Source organism: Cetorhinus maximus, chromosome 20 (assembly GCF_964194155.1).
Source record: "Cetorhinus maximus chromosome 20, sCetMax3.hap1.1, whole genome shotgun sequence".
NCBI classification, from domain to species: domain Eukaryota; kingdom Metazoa; phylum Chordata; class Chondrichthyes; order Lamniformes; family Cetorhinidae; genus Cetorhinus; species Cetorhinus maximus.
In genome coordinates, this window is record NC_135898.1 from 75,890,827 (window position 1) to 75,910,604 (window position 19,778).

The window sequence follows — 19,778 nt, forward strand, 5'->3', positions numbered from 1 at the left end:
TGCATCTTTTTGAATGGTACTTTAAACAGCGCCAGAACAGGGCCTATCTTGATTCAGAACATTTGTTGGTTCAGGAGTGAATAAGGAAGATGCTACCTACATTGAATTGACCACATTTGGTTGCATTAACCCTTTGACATCAGTGACCTCATGGTAGTTTCATTCATGGTCTTTAGGTGCACACACAGGATGCACAGGCTTCCAAGTGTGCACCAGTCCAAGTCACTGACACTGTATAGGCTACACAGGAAGTGACCTGTGGCATAATTCGCACATATCTGCCATAAACCTAAGTGGTGTTACACTCCACAATTTTGTCATCCAGGTTTAGTGCATGCTTAATTCCCTAACTGTGGGTGTACCTCCGCATGGACTGGAGTGGTTCAAGAGGTGGATCACCACTACCTTCTCAAGGACAATTGGGGATGGCCAATAAATGTTGGCATTGCATGAGATGACAACCCAAGATGGAATATAAAAATAACCACATATTAATTCTACCTCTTACAGAACTATTCATTCATTGTAAAAAGAATCAGTGAATAGCCATGATGCACAAATCTAAATGATGGAATATCATGTCAAATAATTGTCAATATTAATAGCTATAATGCTACGGTAAACTACAGCTAACCGCTAACAGTCAGTTCGTCAGCCCACGTCTCTTTACACCGAATTTAGCAGCATAATACCTGACCCTCTGTTCGTCATTTCGGTCAGATTCATTTAGCGAAGTATTTTCGATTGCGTAGGGTTGAAATAGGCGTGCGGGGGGTGGGGGGGGGGAGGATCTTCACATGCATTGAACTTCAAAGCTTGAAAACTTCCGCCTTATGTTGGGAAAGAGGAGAGTGGGGATCAGTTATCAGAACGAAACGCACTAAGATCCGATCAAAGACAGGGTTCTCTGTGGTTGTACAATGGCCACAAGATTACCAACTCGAGAAGAGTGTGAAAGCTGGAGAACTTGGGAACTAACAGAATTCCTAAGACTGGTAAGTCGGAACTCTTCCCTTTTAAAGTTTCTTGGGGACATGTGTAAGTGACCGTTAAAAGGCCGACTTTATTTCACTGAACAATAATTGCGACAAGATAAGTGGGAGTGCGCAGAGTAAAACTTCAATAAATATAAGGAAAGTATTTAAGGCGACTCAGGAAGTACTGCAAGGTTGCTTAGTTGTCCTGTAAAAAGTTAGGTTGGGCAGTATGGACAGAGCTACTGTTTGGAATGCTATTACAGAATGAGATAAGACTTCTGTTGACAGCACTGTTATTCCACTCAATATTGACCTAAAGCAAATCTGTTGATTACGTAAGTTCTTGCTTTAACTGTTAACTTTTGCAGAAGTACCTCCCTTTGTTAGAATTCAATGAACAATGATATGTTGGAACCTTTTGACCAGCTAATTTTTGAAGCTAAACGTTTCCTTTTTCCTCATTTATGTACAGAATAATTTATATGAACCTGCCAGTGTAGTGGAAAGGCAGAAAATATCTGGGTCAACGTTTTTGGTAAGTTAATCGCTCACAGTGTACTTTCTTTCATAAAGTTGAAATGATATATGTTCCTTTGCCTGGATGTTCTAGCTGTTCTTTGTAGGGTTTTAAATGTCTTAATGTGTCATATGTTATAGCTCACAGAATCATATTTCAAAGCATTACACTTGTTATAATGATACAACATTAACTATTGAAAAAACACCAACAAATCACAGCTCAATGTTTATGGGATACACCACTCATCAACAACAACAACGTGTATTTAGATAGCACCTCTAATGTAATTAAACATCTGATGACACTTCACAGGAAAGTTATAAAAGAAAATTTGACACCGGGCTTTTTAAGGAGATATCAGGGCAGGTACTGAAGGCTTGGTCAAAATATTTAACAGAAATAAATGATTGAGACGCACATTTGGGATTGAGGTTGAAGCTGAAATATCAGAAACAAACATCATAAAAAATATAAAGGTAAAAGTGTGATTTTTTTATCATTATGGAGAAATTCAACATTCCACAAATATAAAATTAGTTTTTCTGGGCCAGTGAGGCTGTTCAGCAGTACTTATAGAATTAATAACCGTTAAAAACCAAGTTATACATTATTCAACTTTTACAAGCACTTTTTACTTCGTGACTAAAATCACGAAGGGACAAATGTTCATCAGTTTAGTATTTCTGTGTAATTGCAGTCAGGGGGACTTCGCCAGCACACCATGTGGAGAAGCATAGAATCACTGATAACAGCTTCTGGATTTCACATTTTAACTGTGCATGCGTAGTCTCCTGAAATTGCTGTCGGTTTTTAGAGTGCAATGGCAGAATATGTTGACAGTTTCACTATCATTACTGTGACATTAAGTTGTGAAGAGGACATAAGGAGGCTACAAAAAGATATAGATAGGTTAAGTGAGTGGGCAAAGCTCTGGCAAATGGAGTATAATGTCGGAAAATGTTGAATTGTCCATTTTGGTAGGAAAAATAAAAGAGAAGCATATTATCTAAATGGTGAGAGATTGCAGAGCTCTGAGATGCAGAGTGATCTGGGTGTCCTAGTGCATGAATTGCAAAAGGCTAGTATGCAGGTACAGCAAGTAGTTAGGAAAGCTAATAGAATGTTATCATTTATTGCGAGGGGAATTGAATATAAAAGTAAGGAGATTATGCTTCAGTTATACAGAGCACTAGTGAGACCACATTTGGGTACTGTGTACAGTATTGGTCACCTTATTTAAGGAAGTATGTAAATGCTTTGAAAGCAGTTCAGAAAAGGTTTACCAGACTAATACCTGGAATGAATGGGTTGTCTTATGAGGAAAGGTTACAAGCCTAGCCTGGCTTGTATCTGCTGAAGTTTAGAAGAGTAAGAGGTGACTTGATTAAAACATATAAGATCCTGAGGAGTCTTGACAGGATGGATATGGAGGGGATATTTCCTCTTGTGGGTGAATCTAGAACTAGGGGTCACTGTTTAAAAATAAGGGGTCACCCATTTAAAATGGAGATGAGGCGAAATTTTTTCTCAGAGGGTCGTGCGTCTTTGGAACTCTTTTCCTGAAAAGGTGGTGGAAGCAGAGTCTTTGAATATTTTTAAGGCAGAGGTGGATAGATTCTTGGTAAGCAAGGGGATGATAGGTTATTGGGGTAGGCGGGATGCAGATTTGAGGTTACTATCAGGTCAGCCATGATCTTATTAAATGGCGGAGCAGGCTCAAAGGGCCGAATGGCTGATTCCTGCTCCTTGTTCACATGTAGATCTGATGAAAGGTCATCGACCTGAAAGGTGAACTCGTTTTCTCTCTCCACAGATGCTACCTAACCTACTGAGTGTTTCCAGCACTTTTTCTTTCTGTTTGAGATTTCCAGCATCTGTAGTATTATACTTTTAGATTTTCGACTTGCCAGCCAGACATTGCAGATTGGGGAAATACAAATCACAATGTTTCCATTACAAGCAGCTGATCCACAACACCAGTATCACCAGTTGTATGCCTAGTTTAAAAACCTAACCCAGTGTTTTGAAAATAACATGGACCTAAAAATTTGAAAATTCATGAAAAACTGATTACATTCACCTTTTGCAGTTCAACGAGGAATCAGATTAAAACATACACACCATGCAGCCAGCCTGTGGGTAAAACTGCATTGCTAGGAACTTCTGGAAGAGTTTTTCCAGCAGGAAATCAGCGGAACTCCTGAATAAACAATGTAAACAGCTGAAAATGTCCTTTTCACTATATGATATTGTCAGAGAATACATGGAATTACATAGATTTTACAGCACAGAAACAGGCCATTTGTTCAACTGACCTATGAGCACATTTATGCTCCGCACAAGTTTCCTCCCATCCTACATCATCTAACCTTATCAGAATATCCTGCTATTCCTTTCTCCCTCATAATTACCTAGCTTCCCCTTAAGTACATCTATGCTATTTGCCGTAACAGTTCCATGTGGTAGCCAGTTCCACATTCTAACCACTCTCTGGGTAATGACATTTCTCCTGAATTCCTTACTAGATTTATTAATGACTGTCTTATATTTATGAACACTAGTATTGGACTTCCTGACAAATGGAAACATTTCTCTACATCTACTTTATCAAACTTGTTCATTGAGCATCTATGACGTCAATGTTCTCTTTTCTAGAGAAAAGGAGCACCAACATGTTTAGTCTTTCCTGATAGATATAACCTCTCACTTTTGGTACTGCCTTGAAAATTATTTCTGGAATGTCTCTGGATCTTTTTGCAAGATAGAGACCAGAACAATGCATGGTACTTTAAGTTTGTCCTAACCAAGGTTCCATATAAGTTTAACATACTGCCTCTGTTTTTAAAAATGTATTCCTCCAGCTCTGAATCCTAGTGCTTTGGTTGCATTTTTATGGCCATTTCTAGATGGTTATCAGCGTTTTAATCTGAGATGATACTCATAGTAATGTCATTGTATGATACAGCACAGAAGCTGGCAATTTGGGCCTTTGTGGCTGTGCCAACTCTTTAGCAGAGCTATCCAATTAGTTCCACTCCCCTGCTCTATCCCCATAGCCCTGTAAACTATTTTTCCCTTCAAATTCCCCTAATTTTAGAATGACATCAACTTATTCCAAAGTGTAAAGTTTAACATCTCTCTGAAATGAATCTGATCACATGCGTTGGAATCGTAAAAACAACAAATAATGAATTACCACAAGGTGAAGGTTCATCAAGAGTGTGAACTGACGTCAAGAAAAATTACACTGACTTATAAAGATTTATGAAGTGTGCCTGCTACCTCAGTAAGGAAGCATTGGAACAGAACGTACAAGTTGGAGGCATAACGAGGCTCAATTTCCTGTCTTTGCTAATTTTGGTGAAAAATGTAGACAGGTGGCTTTTTTTACTAATGTCAACTTTTATCTAAAATTACCCAATAATTCTCAAACCATGAGAGAACTGTGCTTTAGGGAGTTGCTTCAAATAGAATGATATTATTTAGCAGTGTTAAAGTTTCCTAGTACATGGATCTGAGCCTAATTGATCACTGTGCAATACATAAATACATTTTATTCTCATTAAAGGTTTCGCTAACATTTCTGCTCAAATTCGGGTCTGTCACAGATGTCTACCCAGGTTCAGCGATGAACCTGCTTCTTGCAGAAGATGACACATGCTGCCCTATATCCACTAGCACTGGCAGGGACTATAGAAGAAACCCAGGGGTATAATAACGAAAACTCCCTTGTGTTCTGGCTTGGATCTTCATGCCTTACTCACATTTTTTGTCATAATGGTTGTGGCTTCTTCAGTCTCACTGAAGGCAAGCCTAAGTAATACCAGATAAGGTAACACTTGGTTTCATCAGTCTGCTGCTTCCTTCAATTATACAGAGCAATAAGTATGATGTGAAGCACTTGGTAGAATGAGCATTGCTTCTGTCCGCATGTATTGCAATAATAAAGGGCATGACCCACTCGAGTGGGTCTTTCACCTAATGTAAAAAACATGGACTCAGCCCCACTAGTAACCTGCTGTTACCCACCATTCTGGTGTCTTCACCCTGATTTTTAAAAACTTGTCTTCAAAGATGAGTAGAGATCAAAAGAGATTGTCAACATCAAGATGCTAGATTACTTTCTAAATGAAAAGACATTGCTGATGTATTAATCATTGGATGGAATTCTGAACTGCCCATCCCACATTTTAAGTACCTCTCACCTTCCTTTGCATCCATCAGTCAGCATGCTGCTGTCCTGAAAAGCTAACATCTCTTAGACATCTTTTGCTCAGGATACATATGAAAAACCACCTAGTCTTTTCTGTGGGAGAAATGACCAAAATATCCCAAACTGCCTTTTTAGCTAAGCAATGGCAAGTTTACTGCACTATTTTTTTTTAAAAATGATCTAACAGTTACCCGCTATTACAAAGGTAGGATCTGTAATAGACTGTCAAGGGTTCAGTGATTGTGGTTTTCACACATGACCTCATGCATTTTAGATTCTCCAGCTTTTCACTGATCAAAGCTGATGAAGACTCTGGTAAGGTGAGGTTGATGACAAATCAAGAAGTTGGTTTATTTTGCAGCAGAATGAACAAAAATAACAGCAGCAGACGATTGTAAACTTCTTCCATTTGTGCTTCCTGTAACAACAAAATATGCTATGCTATCCTTTATGAGGGGCAGCATGTTCATGTTTGTTTTATTCCCTATCAGGTCAGCTTCAAGTTGAGAAAAACCAACATATTTTAATTCTAATCAACATCTCCCAGCACTGCTGGGTTGATAATTTAACCCTTTAAGAACTAAATTTAACTCAATAGTAGCATTTTCAACATATTTAGACCAAAGTCCTTCGAATTGTAACATGAGCATTTTTAACAGATTGGACAAGCAATTAAAATTGCTTGGAGAACTGACCTGTGAAGATCCTGCATGCTTCAATTATAACCTGTGTTTCTGAGAGTATGCGAGGGTCACCTGCTGAAAACTGGGTTGGTCCTTCTCTGAATATATTGATAATACATCATTGCTATTTTACCCAAAGGCCTGAGCAGAGGGGCTGGGGATTTTTTTATCTAGCAGGAAGAGGAGCCTGGGCCATGTAGTGTAAGGGTCTGGCACATATAGGGTTAATGTGAGACTGAGTACCGTACCACCCACACAGTGATGTAAGAAGGCACCTGACCCAGATCCAGGGGTCAGTGTGGTTTTGAGCAGAGACAGGTTAAGACCTAAGCATGGAGATAGCTCCTAGCCTGTAACCTTTACTGTACATATGTAAATTATTCCACTTGTTAATAAAGACTTGCAGTTAACCTACGAAGACTTCTTTAAGAGACACCATTCTGCAACCAACACCCTCCCAACATGGTGGCAGCAGTGAGATCAATAAAACCTCAACCTCGCAAAGTTGCTGAAACAAGCTGAGATGCTGGAAGACTGAAATAAAGCCTCAATAAAAATTCTGACCTGAGAAAAGCTCCTAACAGAAGCTGAAGATGCAGAGGAACTTTTCCAGAAAATGCTCCAGAGAAAAGGCCTGAAAGCTGAAGGCAGAGATTTTTACTGCGGCAGAACACTCTACCGAATCTCCCTTGGAAGTCCAGCTTCAGAGTGCACAGTCCATAAAGCCTGCAAGGGTGAGCTAAAGCTTTTAAAGTTCCAGGCCGCAGCAAGCCCTGCGAAACCTTTCCACAGTTGAGTATCAAAGGCACTGTTGAAGGAAAGCCCATCACTGAAACCTGATTCCCCAGTCAGAGCCCCAACACGTGGCCTCCAAGCTCACAAGATCAGAAAAAGAATTAATTATTTAAATCTCTCATGAACTGTCCAGCTCGGAAAATGGCAAGCATAACTTTAAATTCGGACGCCTCATTACCCAACGTAGCAAACCGCGGAATGAAAGGAGTCAACACACCACCAATCCAGGCAGACATTGATAAGAGCCTTTTCCAAGAAACATGCCATTAGCATTTCGCAGGACCCGGCAACTGGCACATACAATTTAATAACTTTTAACCTGGATCACAAGTCAGCACTTCCAACTCAATTTGGACAAACCCAAGGCCCAGACCAGTCACAAAATTGAGGATTTTGAAAAGCTTCCTGAAGTACAGCATTGCTTCAGGCTTAAAGAAAAAGTCTGCAGACCTACAAGTCAAAGAAGATCTAACTCTGGACAAGGCAATCCAGATGGTTAGACTGTCTGAACTCTGTGAGCAGCACAGGGCAATCTTAAGCGGAGGGAATAAAACATGGGGCAGAAGCCAACCTTCAGTCCAGCTTTTCAGGTGACAAAGACACAGAAAAAACCCAAGCCAGGTAAAAGAATTCCTGACCTAGCCAGCAGAGTCACCTTGCCAGCGCTGGGGTGTGAAGTGCCCTCACAGGAGAGGTCAGTGTCCTGCGAGTATAGCCCAATGCTTCCACTGTAACACTATGGCAAATTCTGCAAGTCAAAATCCCAAAAATGCACAGAAGGCCCAAAAATAATCCACGAGGTTGGATCCAGAAACCCAGAAGAGACACAGCCGCGCTTCTTGAGTGATGTCAAAGATTGTAGTTTCTCAATCTGGAATGCAGACACCTTTGTTAATGGCCATCTAACACATTTTAAATTAGATCCAGGTGCCAGCATAACAGTCCTGTCGGACAAGGAACGGTGGCTGAATGACCTCTGGTTTCAGATCACGGACACTCCATTTTATGGGGCAGGAGGAATTTGACTTCCAGTCTTTAACATGAACCTTGAACCACTGAGGTAGATCTTTGTTTTTGTGGAGCCCAAAGGAACAACCTGCTCCTTCTGCCCCCACAAAGAAAGTTTAAAAAAAAGTTTAAGGACTTGACTGTTCATACCTCTTGTGGCCTTTGATCTTTGAGTTTCATCCATAACCAGCCTTTCTCTTTCCTAAGCAGGGATGCCTGCATAGCCTTGGCTCTCCTCCAGGTGGGCAGAGGACGTCAAGACAACCACTGTCGTTAACCACACAGAACTGCACAGTGCCGAATACTCAAATACTAAAGAGTATTCATACTCGGACTTCAGCTCTGAATCCTCTCTCTCTTTGTGGAGCAAGTTTGCCCATTCTCATTGCGGTTCCCAGAAAACCCCAGTGGTCAGACCAGCCTACGGTCCACGAGTTAACCACAATGCCTCCAATGGAAGTGGTACAAGAGAGTGATCAGCAGCCTAAGAAGCCTCTATTTCCAACTACACCGATGGTGCAGCTGGTCAAAACAGCAACTGCAGCTTCCAGCCAGCGTGCCACATCCAGAAGGGATGCTGGAACCCGGTACCAGTCTCCCACCATTGAAACAAAAAGCAGAGGTGAGTATACTTCTCACCACAGGAACGCTCCTCTTCAGCCACAAAGGACATCGAGATAGCCCACACAGAGGGAAAAAAAAGAAAGAGGCGATGCGGAGACGAACACAAAGTTCGACCACCCTGCAAAAAATAATTTAAAAGTAGCAGCAACCATTGATCAGCACAACAGCCAACCAACCAAGTGCGGTTTGACACAAAGGAATGGAAGAAAAGAATGAAAGTATACCCAAAGGCCAGTCCAACTACCAAGCCAACAGGGAGAACCAGAACCAACAGAGCCTACCACTCCTCTGACAGAATGGCAAATGAGACATGGAAGAGTTATAAGGTTTCTAGACCTGTAAATTCAAGGACTTAAAGGGGGGAGATGGAATAGTACAAATGTTGTAATAATGCTAATACAGTACTAGCAATAATGTAATAATAGCAATAATGTGGTAACAACAATGTAAATGCATGAGACTGATAACAACATAATACATAAACTAGTGTAACTCCTTTATATGTTGGATAAAGACTTGAGGGGAGGTGTTGTATAAGGGTCTGGCAGATACAGGGTTAATGTGAGACTGGGTTCAGTACCACCCGCACAGTGATGAAAGAAGGCACATGGCCCAGACCTAGGGGTCAGTGTGGGGTTGAACTGGGTTAAGACCTAAGCATTAAGACCTAAGCATGGAGATAGGTCCTAGCCTGTATCCTTTACTGGTCATGTCTAAATAGTTCTACTTGTTAATAAAGACTTGCAGTTAACCCATTGCAGACTTCTTTAAGAAACACAGTTCTGTAACCAACACCCTCCCAACAGGCCACAAGAGGTATGAACAGTCAAGTCCTTAAACTTTTTTTTAACTTTCTTTGTGGGGACAGAAGGAGCAAGATGTTCCTCTGGGCTCCACAAAAACAATTTAGGCCACCCTTGCCTCAGTCGCAAGGCCCTTCAGAAAACCCCTCCCTGTGACTTACCTGAGTGCCAGAGATCATTCCTTTAGTCTCCTGTTGCCTAATACTGCACTGTCACCATCCCCTCCACCCCGCCCCCCCACCACCCCCACCCTCCACCCCCGGCCAGCTGCTGCTTCGCCACATGTTCAAAATCTCTCATGTCTCATGCTACCTAGGTTAGGCAGCTTTGCTGCCTGACTGTGCAATTCCTGCCCTCGGTTAAAATTGGGCAATAGTCAGAAATCCTAAAACGTCACATAGGCATTAAATTAGTCTTAGTTTTTTCTTCTGTATATCTGCATGTGGATTTTCAAAATTTTCCATGTACTTTTGCCTTCAAATCTTTCTAAGTTCTCCAAATTCTTTCAGACCTCCATTCAGCACTACACTAATTGGGCTTCCAGTGTGAGTTCTATTTTTTGCCTTCAGTATGAATCTTTCAAACCTCTACCGGTACATGTTTTCTAAGGCAACATCTTACCTTGCCACAGGCAGTTCAATTCACTGGCATTTCACTTCCCAGATACAGAATCTTCTGTTTTTTTTAAATTTATTCTTTCACGGGGTGCGAGCATTGTTGGCTACTCCAGCATTTTTTGCACATCTCTATTTGCCCTTCTAAAGGTGTTGGTGAGTTGTCTTATTGAACTGCTGCAGTCCACGTGGTGTTGGTACACCCACAGTGCTGTTCGGGAGTAAGTTCCAGGATTTTGAACCAGCAACAGTGAAGGAAGGGCGATATATTTCCAAGTCAGGATGGTGTATGACTTTGAGGAGAGTTTGCAGGTGATAGTGTTCTCATGCATCTGCTGCCCTTGTCCTTCGAGGTGGTAGAAATTGTGTGTTTGGAAGGTGCTGTCAAAGGAGCCTTGGTGAGTTGGTGCAGTGCATTTCGTAGATTGTACACTCTGCTGCCACTGTGAGTCAGTGGTGGAGGGAGTGAATGTTTGAGATGGTGAATGGGGTGCCAATCAAGCGGGTTGCTTTGTCCTGGATGGTATCAAGCTTCTTGAGTGTTGTTGGAGCTGCACTCACCCAGACAAGTGGAGAATATTCCATCACATTCCTGACTTGTGCCTTATAGATGCTAGACAGGCTTTGGGGAGGCAGGAGATGAGTTACACACCACAGAATTCCCAGCCTCTGGCCTGCTTTTGTAACCACAGTATTTAAATGGCTGGTCCTGTTCAGTTTCTAGTCAATTGTAACCCCCAGGATGTTGATAAAGAGGGATTCAGTGATGGTGATGTCATTGAATGTCAAGGGGAGATTGTTAGATTCTGTCTTGCTAGAGATGGTCACCTGGCACTTTGTGTATCCTGCATGTTACTTGCCGCTTGTCAGCCCAAGCCTGAATGCTGTCCAGATATTGCTGCATATGGAAATGGAGTGCTTTAGTATCTGAGAAGTTGCGAATGGTGCTGAACTTGTGCAACCATCACGAACATCCTGCTTCTGACCTAATGATTGAGGGAAGGTCACTGATGAAGCAGCTGAAGATGGTTGACCCGAGGACACTACCCTGAGGAACTCCTGCATCGAAGTCCTGGGACTGAGAAGATTGACCTCCAATAACCACAACTATCTTCCTTTGTGCGAGGTATGACTCCAACCAGTGGAGAGTTCCCCGTTCCCCCAATCCCGATTCCCATTGACTCCAGTTTTAACTCGGGCTCCTTGATGTCACACTCAATCAAATGCTACCTTGAAGTCAAGGGCAGTCACTCTCACCTCACCTCTTGAGTTGTAAGTAATCAACTTTCATTGATATCTCACTGGCAGCCTGTATCCCCTTGTTTTTAAAAATCTGGCATGCTGAGAAATCCACATTTATTGTCCATCTCTAGTTGTTCTGAGAAACTTTAGTAGCAAGAGCACAGGCTGCTTTGTCCTGGATGGTGTCAAGCTTTTTCAATGGTGTTGTACCTGCACCCATCCAGACAATTGGCAAGTATCCCATTGTTTCTGTGATTTGCACATTGCAAATAATAGAGCTGTTTTGAGCAGCATGAGGTGAGCAACACATTACAGAGAGCCCAGCTGTAGAATCCTCACTATTGCTTATTTGGTTAGGCCTGTCAAGTTTTCAGTCAATAATGAGAGCCACAAAGATGACTGTGGGCTCAGAAATATGATACTGTTGAAGGTTCAGAGTTAGGTGATTGAGAATTTTCTTATCAGAAATGATCTTTCTCTGACATTTATGCCACACTAATGCTACCTACCACTTGTCAGCCTAAGGTTTGTTGTTGTCAAGGTCCTGTAGACTGGCTGTTGCATTATGGGAAGTGTTATGAAGGGAGATAAGCATCGTACAGATACACTATCTCCTCCAACTGTGGCTCACAATACTCCTTTATAATATTTTATCAAATGTGGTACATTGATAGCATTCTCCCAGGGACTGATGTTTTCTTTTTATGTGGTGTTTACTAATTGCGTAATTGTCTTACTTGAAAAGTTTGTGGATAGGTTTAATTAATAACTTTGAAACATTTTAGTGTGCTGGCAATGAGGGAAGCCTTTGAGCATTCAGCTATTTTGTTAAAAACTAAGCCCCAATTCTAACCAAACCCACCTGGTTGATTTGAGTCTGACTTTGGTTACAAACCTCATCGAATTTTACTGTCCATTGAGGTCCAACCCAAGTCCAGCCCCTCTCAGCCAGGCGAAAGTCAGTGCTTTCATGTGTAACTTAATTTGGATTATAGATAAAATGCGTGACTTGCAAATTGAGCCTTTTTTTGAAACAAGGTTAATTTTGTGTTGCTTATCCATTATCAGAGAAGTGCTCTTTCTGATAAGCAATGACTGAAAACATTTTTTCAGATTTTCTACAGCCAAAAATGAAACTTTGGGGTTTCCCCATGGCAAAATATTACAGCAACTTAGTACTAGTTCTTATCTTACATTGTAAATACTGCCACAGCATTCCATTTGCCCACTGCAATTGGGACCAAGGAAAATTCAAGAGCAGAGCTAGGATATAGGCAACAGCATGGGAGGCTCCTACATGCATTTCAAAGTCTTTTATATCTTTGGTCCAGCTGGCTAGGCTAGTGCCTCTCCACTTCCCCACTCCCCACCCCCCCCCACCCCTCCCCCACTCAATTCCCTCCCCAGGACCTAGGGTACTACCCTGAGGAACTCTTACAACAATGCCCTGGGACTCAGATGACTAAGCCCAACAACTAAAACCATCTTCTTTTGTACTAGGTATGACTCCAACCAGTGGAGAATTTTCCCCCTGAGTCCCATTGACTTCAGTCTTGTCAGGGCTCCATGATGCATTTCACCCAGTCAAATGATGCCTTGATGTCAAGGGCAGTCAGTCACACTTCACCTCTTGAGTTTAGCTCTGTTGTCCATGTTTGGACCGAGGCTCTATTTTGGTCAGGAGCTGAGTGATCCTGGTGGAAATCAAACTGAGTGCCAGTGAGCAGGTTATTGCTGAGTAAGTGCCATTTGATAGCAACGTGATCTTCCATCACTTTGCTGATGATTGAAAGGAGACTGACAAGGTGGTAATTTGCTGGGTTGGATTTGACCTGAAATTTGGTAGCAGGGCATACCTGGGCAATTTTCCACATCGTCGGGTGGATGCCAGGGTTGTAGCTGTACTGGAAGAGCTTGGCTAGGGGCACAGCCAGTTCTGGAGCACAGATCTTCAGTACTAATGCTGTAATGTTGTCAGGACCCATAACCTTCACAGTATCCAGTACCTTCAGCCATTTCTTTATGTCACATGGAGTGAATCAAATTAGCTGAAGACAGGCATCTGTGATGTTGGGGACCTCAGGAGGAGGCTGAGATGAATCATCCACACAACGCTTCCGGCTGAGTAAAGTAAAAAGAACAAGTAAAAGGAACAAACACTAAATATGAATTAAACCAGCAATGTACACAATGGGGAAAATAAAACAGGGGAACTGAAAGCAATAATGTAGTGAGGAGCCATATATAGTAGGAAGAACTAAAAGATGACTACATAAAGAACGGGACTGACAACTAAATATTGCAGGTTATTGTATAATCAGAAAGGAGAAGGAAGGGAGAAGGAGGGGTTGGGTAGCTATATGAATTAGAGATAACAATGACAGTAGAGAAAAATGAATATAACTAACAGGATATTAGAAAGAGAATCCATATGGATTAAGCTAAAAGACAGGAAGGAATAAGGGTTTTGTACAGACTTGATTATAGTGGAAAGGAGTTGGAGGATCAAATATGTAAACAAATAATTGAAATGAATAATAATCATCATGGGAGTTTTTAACCACTTGCAAATATACAGGCAAGAAGAAGCGGCAAAGTGGTACAGGAAATTAAGATTTTACATGTGTATGAGAGTTCTTTGTCACCCGGTATGTAAAAACAAAAACAGGAAGGGGATCTAGTCACTGGAAATGAACCAGAATAGATAAGAGAAGTGCATGGGGAATATCTAGGAAATAGCGATCACAACATTATAATTAAAAAATAAAGATTGAGATGGACATAAGTAAGTCAGACAAAATAGTAAATTGGGGAAAAAACTGATTTTAAGGGGATGAGAATGGAAACAGGGAAAATAAACTGGGAAAAAAAGTTACTGACAAAGAAATGGAACATCAATGGGAAACATTTAAAACAATGATCAATGGAGTCCAAGAGAATTTTATCCCACTAAAACAGGCTAGCCAATGGTGACATGGATGAATAAAGAAATAAGGACAAAATTAAAACTGCATATATTAGATGCATGGCCAACAAAGAAAAAGAGAATTAAAAAGTTAGGAAAGAAGTAAAAAGGAACAATTAGGAAATACAAAAAGAAATAGTAAAGTATTCTAGGCACATAAATAACAAAATAAAACATCAGGATGGGGATAGGGCCACTAAGGAATACACAGATTAAACTCACAGATAATGAAAATGAATGACAGAAATATTAAATAATTATTTTGCCCTAGAATTTACCAGGGAGATTAACATATGAGCATGATATTAGAAGAAGAGATAACGACATTTAAGTTGGAAAGGGGAGTTCCATTATGACCTTAACCCCAACATGGACAAAAGAGCAGAATTCCTGAGGTAAGGCAAGAGTGATTGCTTTTGATATCAAGGAAAAATTTGACTGAGCATCAAGGAGCCCAAGTAAAATTGAGGTCAATTGGAACGGGAGGAAAACTCTCCAGTGGCTGAAGTCATACCTAGCAGAAAGGAAGATGGCTGTGTTTGTTAGAGGCCAATCATCTGCCCAAGGACATCACTGCAGGAGTTCCTCAAAATGGTGCCCTAGGTACAAACATCGTCAACTGCTTGATCAGTGTCCATCACATGGTCAGAAGTGGGGGTGTTTGTTGTTGATTGCATTGCATTTGCACCCCCTCAGATACCAAAGCAGTCCATGCCTGTATGCAGCAAGGCCCTGGATAACATAGAGGCTTGGCCTGATAAGTGACAAGTAAGATTTGTGTGGCACACATGCCAGACAATGATAATCTCCAACAAGAGAGAATCTAGCCACCTCCTCATGATGTTCAATTACATTTCCATTGTTGAATCCCATGCTATTAGCATTCTGGGATCACCACTGACCAAAAACTTAACTGGATTGGCCACATAAGTACAGTGTTTAAAAGTGCAAGTCAGAGGTTGGAATTCTGTAACACCTCTTGACTCAAAAAAACCTTTACACCATCAACAAGGCACAAGCCAGGAGTGTGATGGAATACTTTCTATTTGTCTGGATGAGTGCAGCTCCAACAATGTTCAAGTAGCTCGATAGAATCCAGGATAAAGCAGCCTTGTTGATTTGCACCCCATTCGCTACTTTAAATATTCACTTCCTCCACCACCAGTGCACAGTGGCTACAGCGTGTACCACATATAAGATGCACTTCAGCAACTCGCCAAGGCCTTTTCGACAGCAACTTCCAAACATGTGACTACAACCACCTCGAAGAACAAGGATAGCAGGCACGTGGGAGCACCACAATCTCCAAATACTTCTCCAAGCCACACACCATCCTGACTTGGATCTTGGGTGGAATCATCCCAGAATCATCCCAGAATTGCACTAAGTGTGGCAGGGAGTGTTAAAAAACGATGTTTTACCCGCCAGCCACAATGGCGGATTTTCGCATCGTATCACCCCCTTCTTGCCCTATAAATTATGCAGTCACAAGGAAAGCAACGTCTCACTGGCAGGTAGCCTCCAATTTGCCCACCATTCCATTACCTTGCCGCTTCCTCACGCAGGGCACCATACTTAAACTGCAGCCACATGCACAGCAATGTTTGCAGCCCAGTACTGCTCCAGTGAAGACATAGCTCCGAAAGCCAAGAAGAGTGGAGCCCCCGATCCAGGCACATATCCCTGGATCACCTTTTGGAAGCCGTGAAGGCCCACTGTGATGTCCTCTACCCCTGCTCTGGTTGCAGGAGGCCCATCAGTCTCAACACTCCAGCTTGGGAGGCAGTGGCAGCAGTGGCCAGAGCCAACACTGTGCACAAGAGATTGGCCAGCCAGTGCAGAAAAAGGATGAATGACCTCATCCGTGCCTCCAGGGTAAGTCAACCATCTCATCACTCTCAGTTCACCCACTCACCAGCCCATCACACATTCACTGGCCTCTCACTCACTGCCAGCTCAAGAGACATCACCACTCACTCTCTCACACACACCATCACATCTCCATCTGGCCTCATCTCCTCTTGAGAACGCCTCCTCATCCCGTCCATGGCTCCAGTCAGCCCACACCTACACTTGGCATCCTTCTCATTTGGCATGCTCCTTGCTCACACTCTTCATCTGTCTTTAGGCAGGACAAGATCACGCACCATCTATGGGAGAGGTCCCAGACTGGGGTGGAGTGTAGGACATCAAGGTCTTCATTCTGTTCAAGAGTGGCGTGTTGTAGCTGGCCAGAGAGGGCGTGGACCATTCCGGCGGTGACAGTGAGGTCGCAGGCAAACACCACGTGACGATCCTGCACCAGATCACCCCTCTCTCAACGCTTCTCTGAGTCCATTTCTGTGTGTAATGCGGCTGCCAAGCACTAATAATCTCCACTTTCTCTCCTAGACATATTTAATACTTCGCCCTCAGGCAACCTTGACCCTGACTCCAGTGCCAAGAGCACCTTGGATGAGGACCCAGAGGGCAGCACCATTGAAGACCCATCATGGCGCTCACCCACACCCCCACCAGCGCAGAGACACACACCCCGGTAGGACCTAGATGTAGAGCAGCCTCGGGATCACAATCTGCAGAGCACAGCACACAATCTGTTCCACAGCAACCGGCGGCAGAAACATCCAAGGTTGCCAGCACTCGGAGGACTGCTGGAGGCAAGGGATCTGCGGAGTCCGAGTCAGATGATGAGCCTCTGGACTCGGTCCTCAATCAGCTGGTAGAGCTGCAAAGACAATCACGGGAACATCAGGCAGGGATGTCTGGTGCACTCTTCAGATTGCAATGGATGATGGAGGGGTCCGCACTCCTTAAGCCCAAGGTGTTCGCGCTGTCATGCCAACGCACCGAGGTCAACACTGGCAGAATAGTGGCTGCCATGGAGACCTTGGTCCAGGACATTGGTCCTGCACTGCTGCGTGGGCTAAACTCCATCACTGACGCCATAGTTGGCCTCCAGCAGTGTCAACACGAGAGGAGTGCGGGGCAGCTCAATCTCACTCCTGCTGCCCCTTTGCCTCAAGGAGCCAGCCAGGGGCCCTCGGGCACCCATAGGGAGGAGGATCAGCAGGTGCACATGCTGGGGCCATCCACTCAGGCGACTCTGAGAATGTCCAGCCGATCCAATACCTTCTTCCTCTGACCCCATCATCTCCAGCTGCACAGGCCAAGGAGGATGTACCTGGCCCACAGCAGGATACCCAAAGCAGGCTGGGGCCCTCCAGGTCCCGGCCCTCCAGAGCACGCTCGCCAAGGTCATCACAGACCGGGCCTAGCAGTTAGCAGGCGGCCTCCACCTCGTGTGGATGGTGGGGGAGCAGCAGGGCAAGGAAGGTTAAGAAGATGTAGTCACACCAAGTGGCACAGGTGTGATTGGTTAATCACTTGTACATAATGTTTGCTATTATAAATAAACTTCCAAGAATTTCTCCTTGCCTAAGGCTCCTTGTTATGATGAGCAGTGTTCCTGTCACTCAGATGTGAAACCTTGGTTCCTGCACAAGATAAAGGCAGGTGTCTCAGTCCAGGGACTCTTTCCTGTGCAGTGTGTGACCTTCAGACCAAAGTGATGGTCCAGCTTCACACTCACTGGACACATTACTGATGCCTGAACTTCGATGGTGCTGGTCATTGCTGCCAGAATACTGTGGGCAGGCCTCACAGAGTTCCGTCATTCTCTCTGTGTGCTCTCAGCACCTTTTGAGGTGGGGCTGGCCCCCATCTCTTCAACATCTGTGTCCGGTGATGGTGTGGTCATGAAGGGTACAGGTGATGAAGGTTGACAAAGGATGAGGTGCACTTTAAGTATCATGGCTGCTTTTCTATGATATGATCCTGATCACAGAGCACACACGAGCAGCCATCAGCCACACAGGAGTCAGATATTCACAGAGGCTATGTGAAAATCTATGGACTGTCCTCACTACATGTTGTCAATTTCCTCCTGGAAGCTCCATGACATGAGCCTGAGCACTGAGGGTATGTGCATATCATCCACATCTGCCATCAGCCACACAGGAGCCAAACATTCACAGACACAAGGTGATGATGTCTCTCGTCATCATGCTCCACGAATCTTGCAGCTATGAGGGCCTCCCGAGAGCGCCTGCCTCGTCTGGCCAGTGCAATGGCCTCATTGCCGGCATCCTCACCTTCGAGGACCTCATCACCATCATCCCCTTCAACATCCTCCTCATTGGAGGAGACATGTAGCTCTTCCACCTCCTCCTCAGCCAGGTCCTCCCCCTGTTGTAGCACCAGGTTGTGTGCAACCAGCTATGATGATGCGCGACACCCTCTGGGGACTGTATTGCAGTGCTCAACCAGACCTATTGAGGCACTGGAACCTCATTTTCAAAATGCCTATCATTTGCTCCACCAAAGTCCGGGTTGCAGCATGAGACTTGTTATACTGTCTCTTTGCTACAGTCTGAGGTCGTCACACGGGCATCATCAGCCACGCCCTCTGTGAGTAGCCCTTGTGCCCGAGGAGCTGACCCTGTAGCCTCTGTGGACCCTGGGAAATGTCAGGGATCTGAGACCTGTTGAGGATGTAAGAGTCATGGACGCTTCCTGAGAATTACTTGCTGACCCATAGAATGTGTTTGTGATGGTTGCAGACCAGCTGAACATTCAGTGAGTGGAAGTCATTGTTCCCATACTGCCCTGCTTGTTGCCACGGAGATCTAAGCGCCACATGAATGCAGTCGATGGTATCCTGCACCTGTGGAAAACCAGAGATCTGCACAAGTCCCAATGCTCTTGCATCCTGGCTTTCCTGATCCGGGCCAAAATGCACAAAGTTCTCTGCCTTCGTGAAGACAGCGTCCGTGACCTCCTAGATGCACTTGTGGATGGAGGCTTGTGAGATCCCACACAGCTCACCTGCGGAGCGCTGGAAGGTGCCACTGATGTAAAAATTGAATGCAGTGGTCACTTTCACAGCCACTGGCAGTGGATGCCCTCCAAGGTCCCTTGGCACCAAATCCTACAGCAGGTGGCATATGTGATCGACCAGTTCCCTAGACACGCGCAGTCTTCGGCGACACTGGTTCTTGGTCACCTGCAGGAATGACAAGCTCCATCCATAGACCCTGGGTCTAGTGAGGTGCTGACCCACAACAGCTCACTGTGTCTCTTCAGCTGCATGTGCAGCAGGCCCTGCCACACCTTCATTTTGAGGGTGTCTCTCCTCCCTTTGCCGAGCCAGGCACCTCTGACGAACTCTTCCTTTTCTTCTCTGGTCTCTGTAAGCCATGAGGCAAACCGCTAAATCACCAGGCTCGATAATCCTGCTGTTCTCTTCCTGCAGAATCACAGAGAGAGACACGTGGG

The 19,778-nt window shown here is 43.9% G+C and overlaps 1 protein-coding gene across 1 annotated transcript in view; it reads left to right on the forward strand.

Moving 5' to 3' along the window:
• The first annotated feature begins 795 nt into the window (after nt 1-795).
• Nucleotides 796-19,778, forward strand: part of blnk (B cell linker) — a 226,762-nt gene continuing 207,779 nt past the window's right edge. Inside the window, exons 1-2 of the mRNA XM_078564923.1 lie at nt 796-995; nt 1,450-1,512. Coding sequence (XP_078421049.1) covers nt 921-995; nt 1,450-1,512 — 138 coding nt within the window. The 5' untranslated portion in view covers nt 796-920. The remainder of the gene's footprint in view (nt 996-1,449; nt 1,513-19,778) is intronic.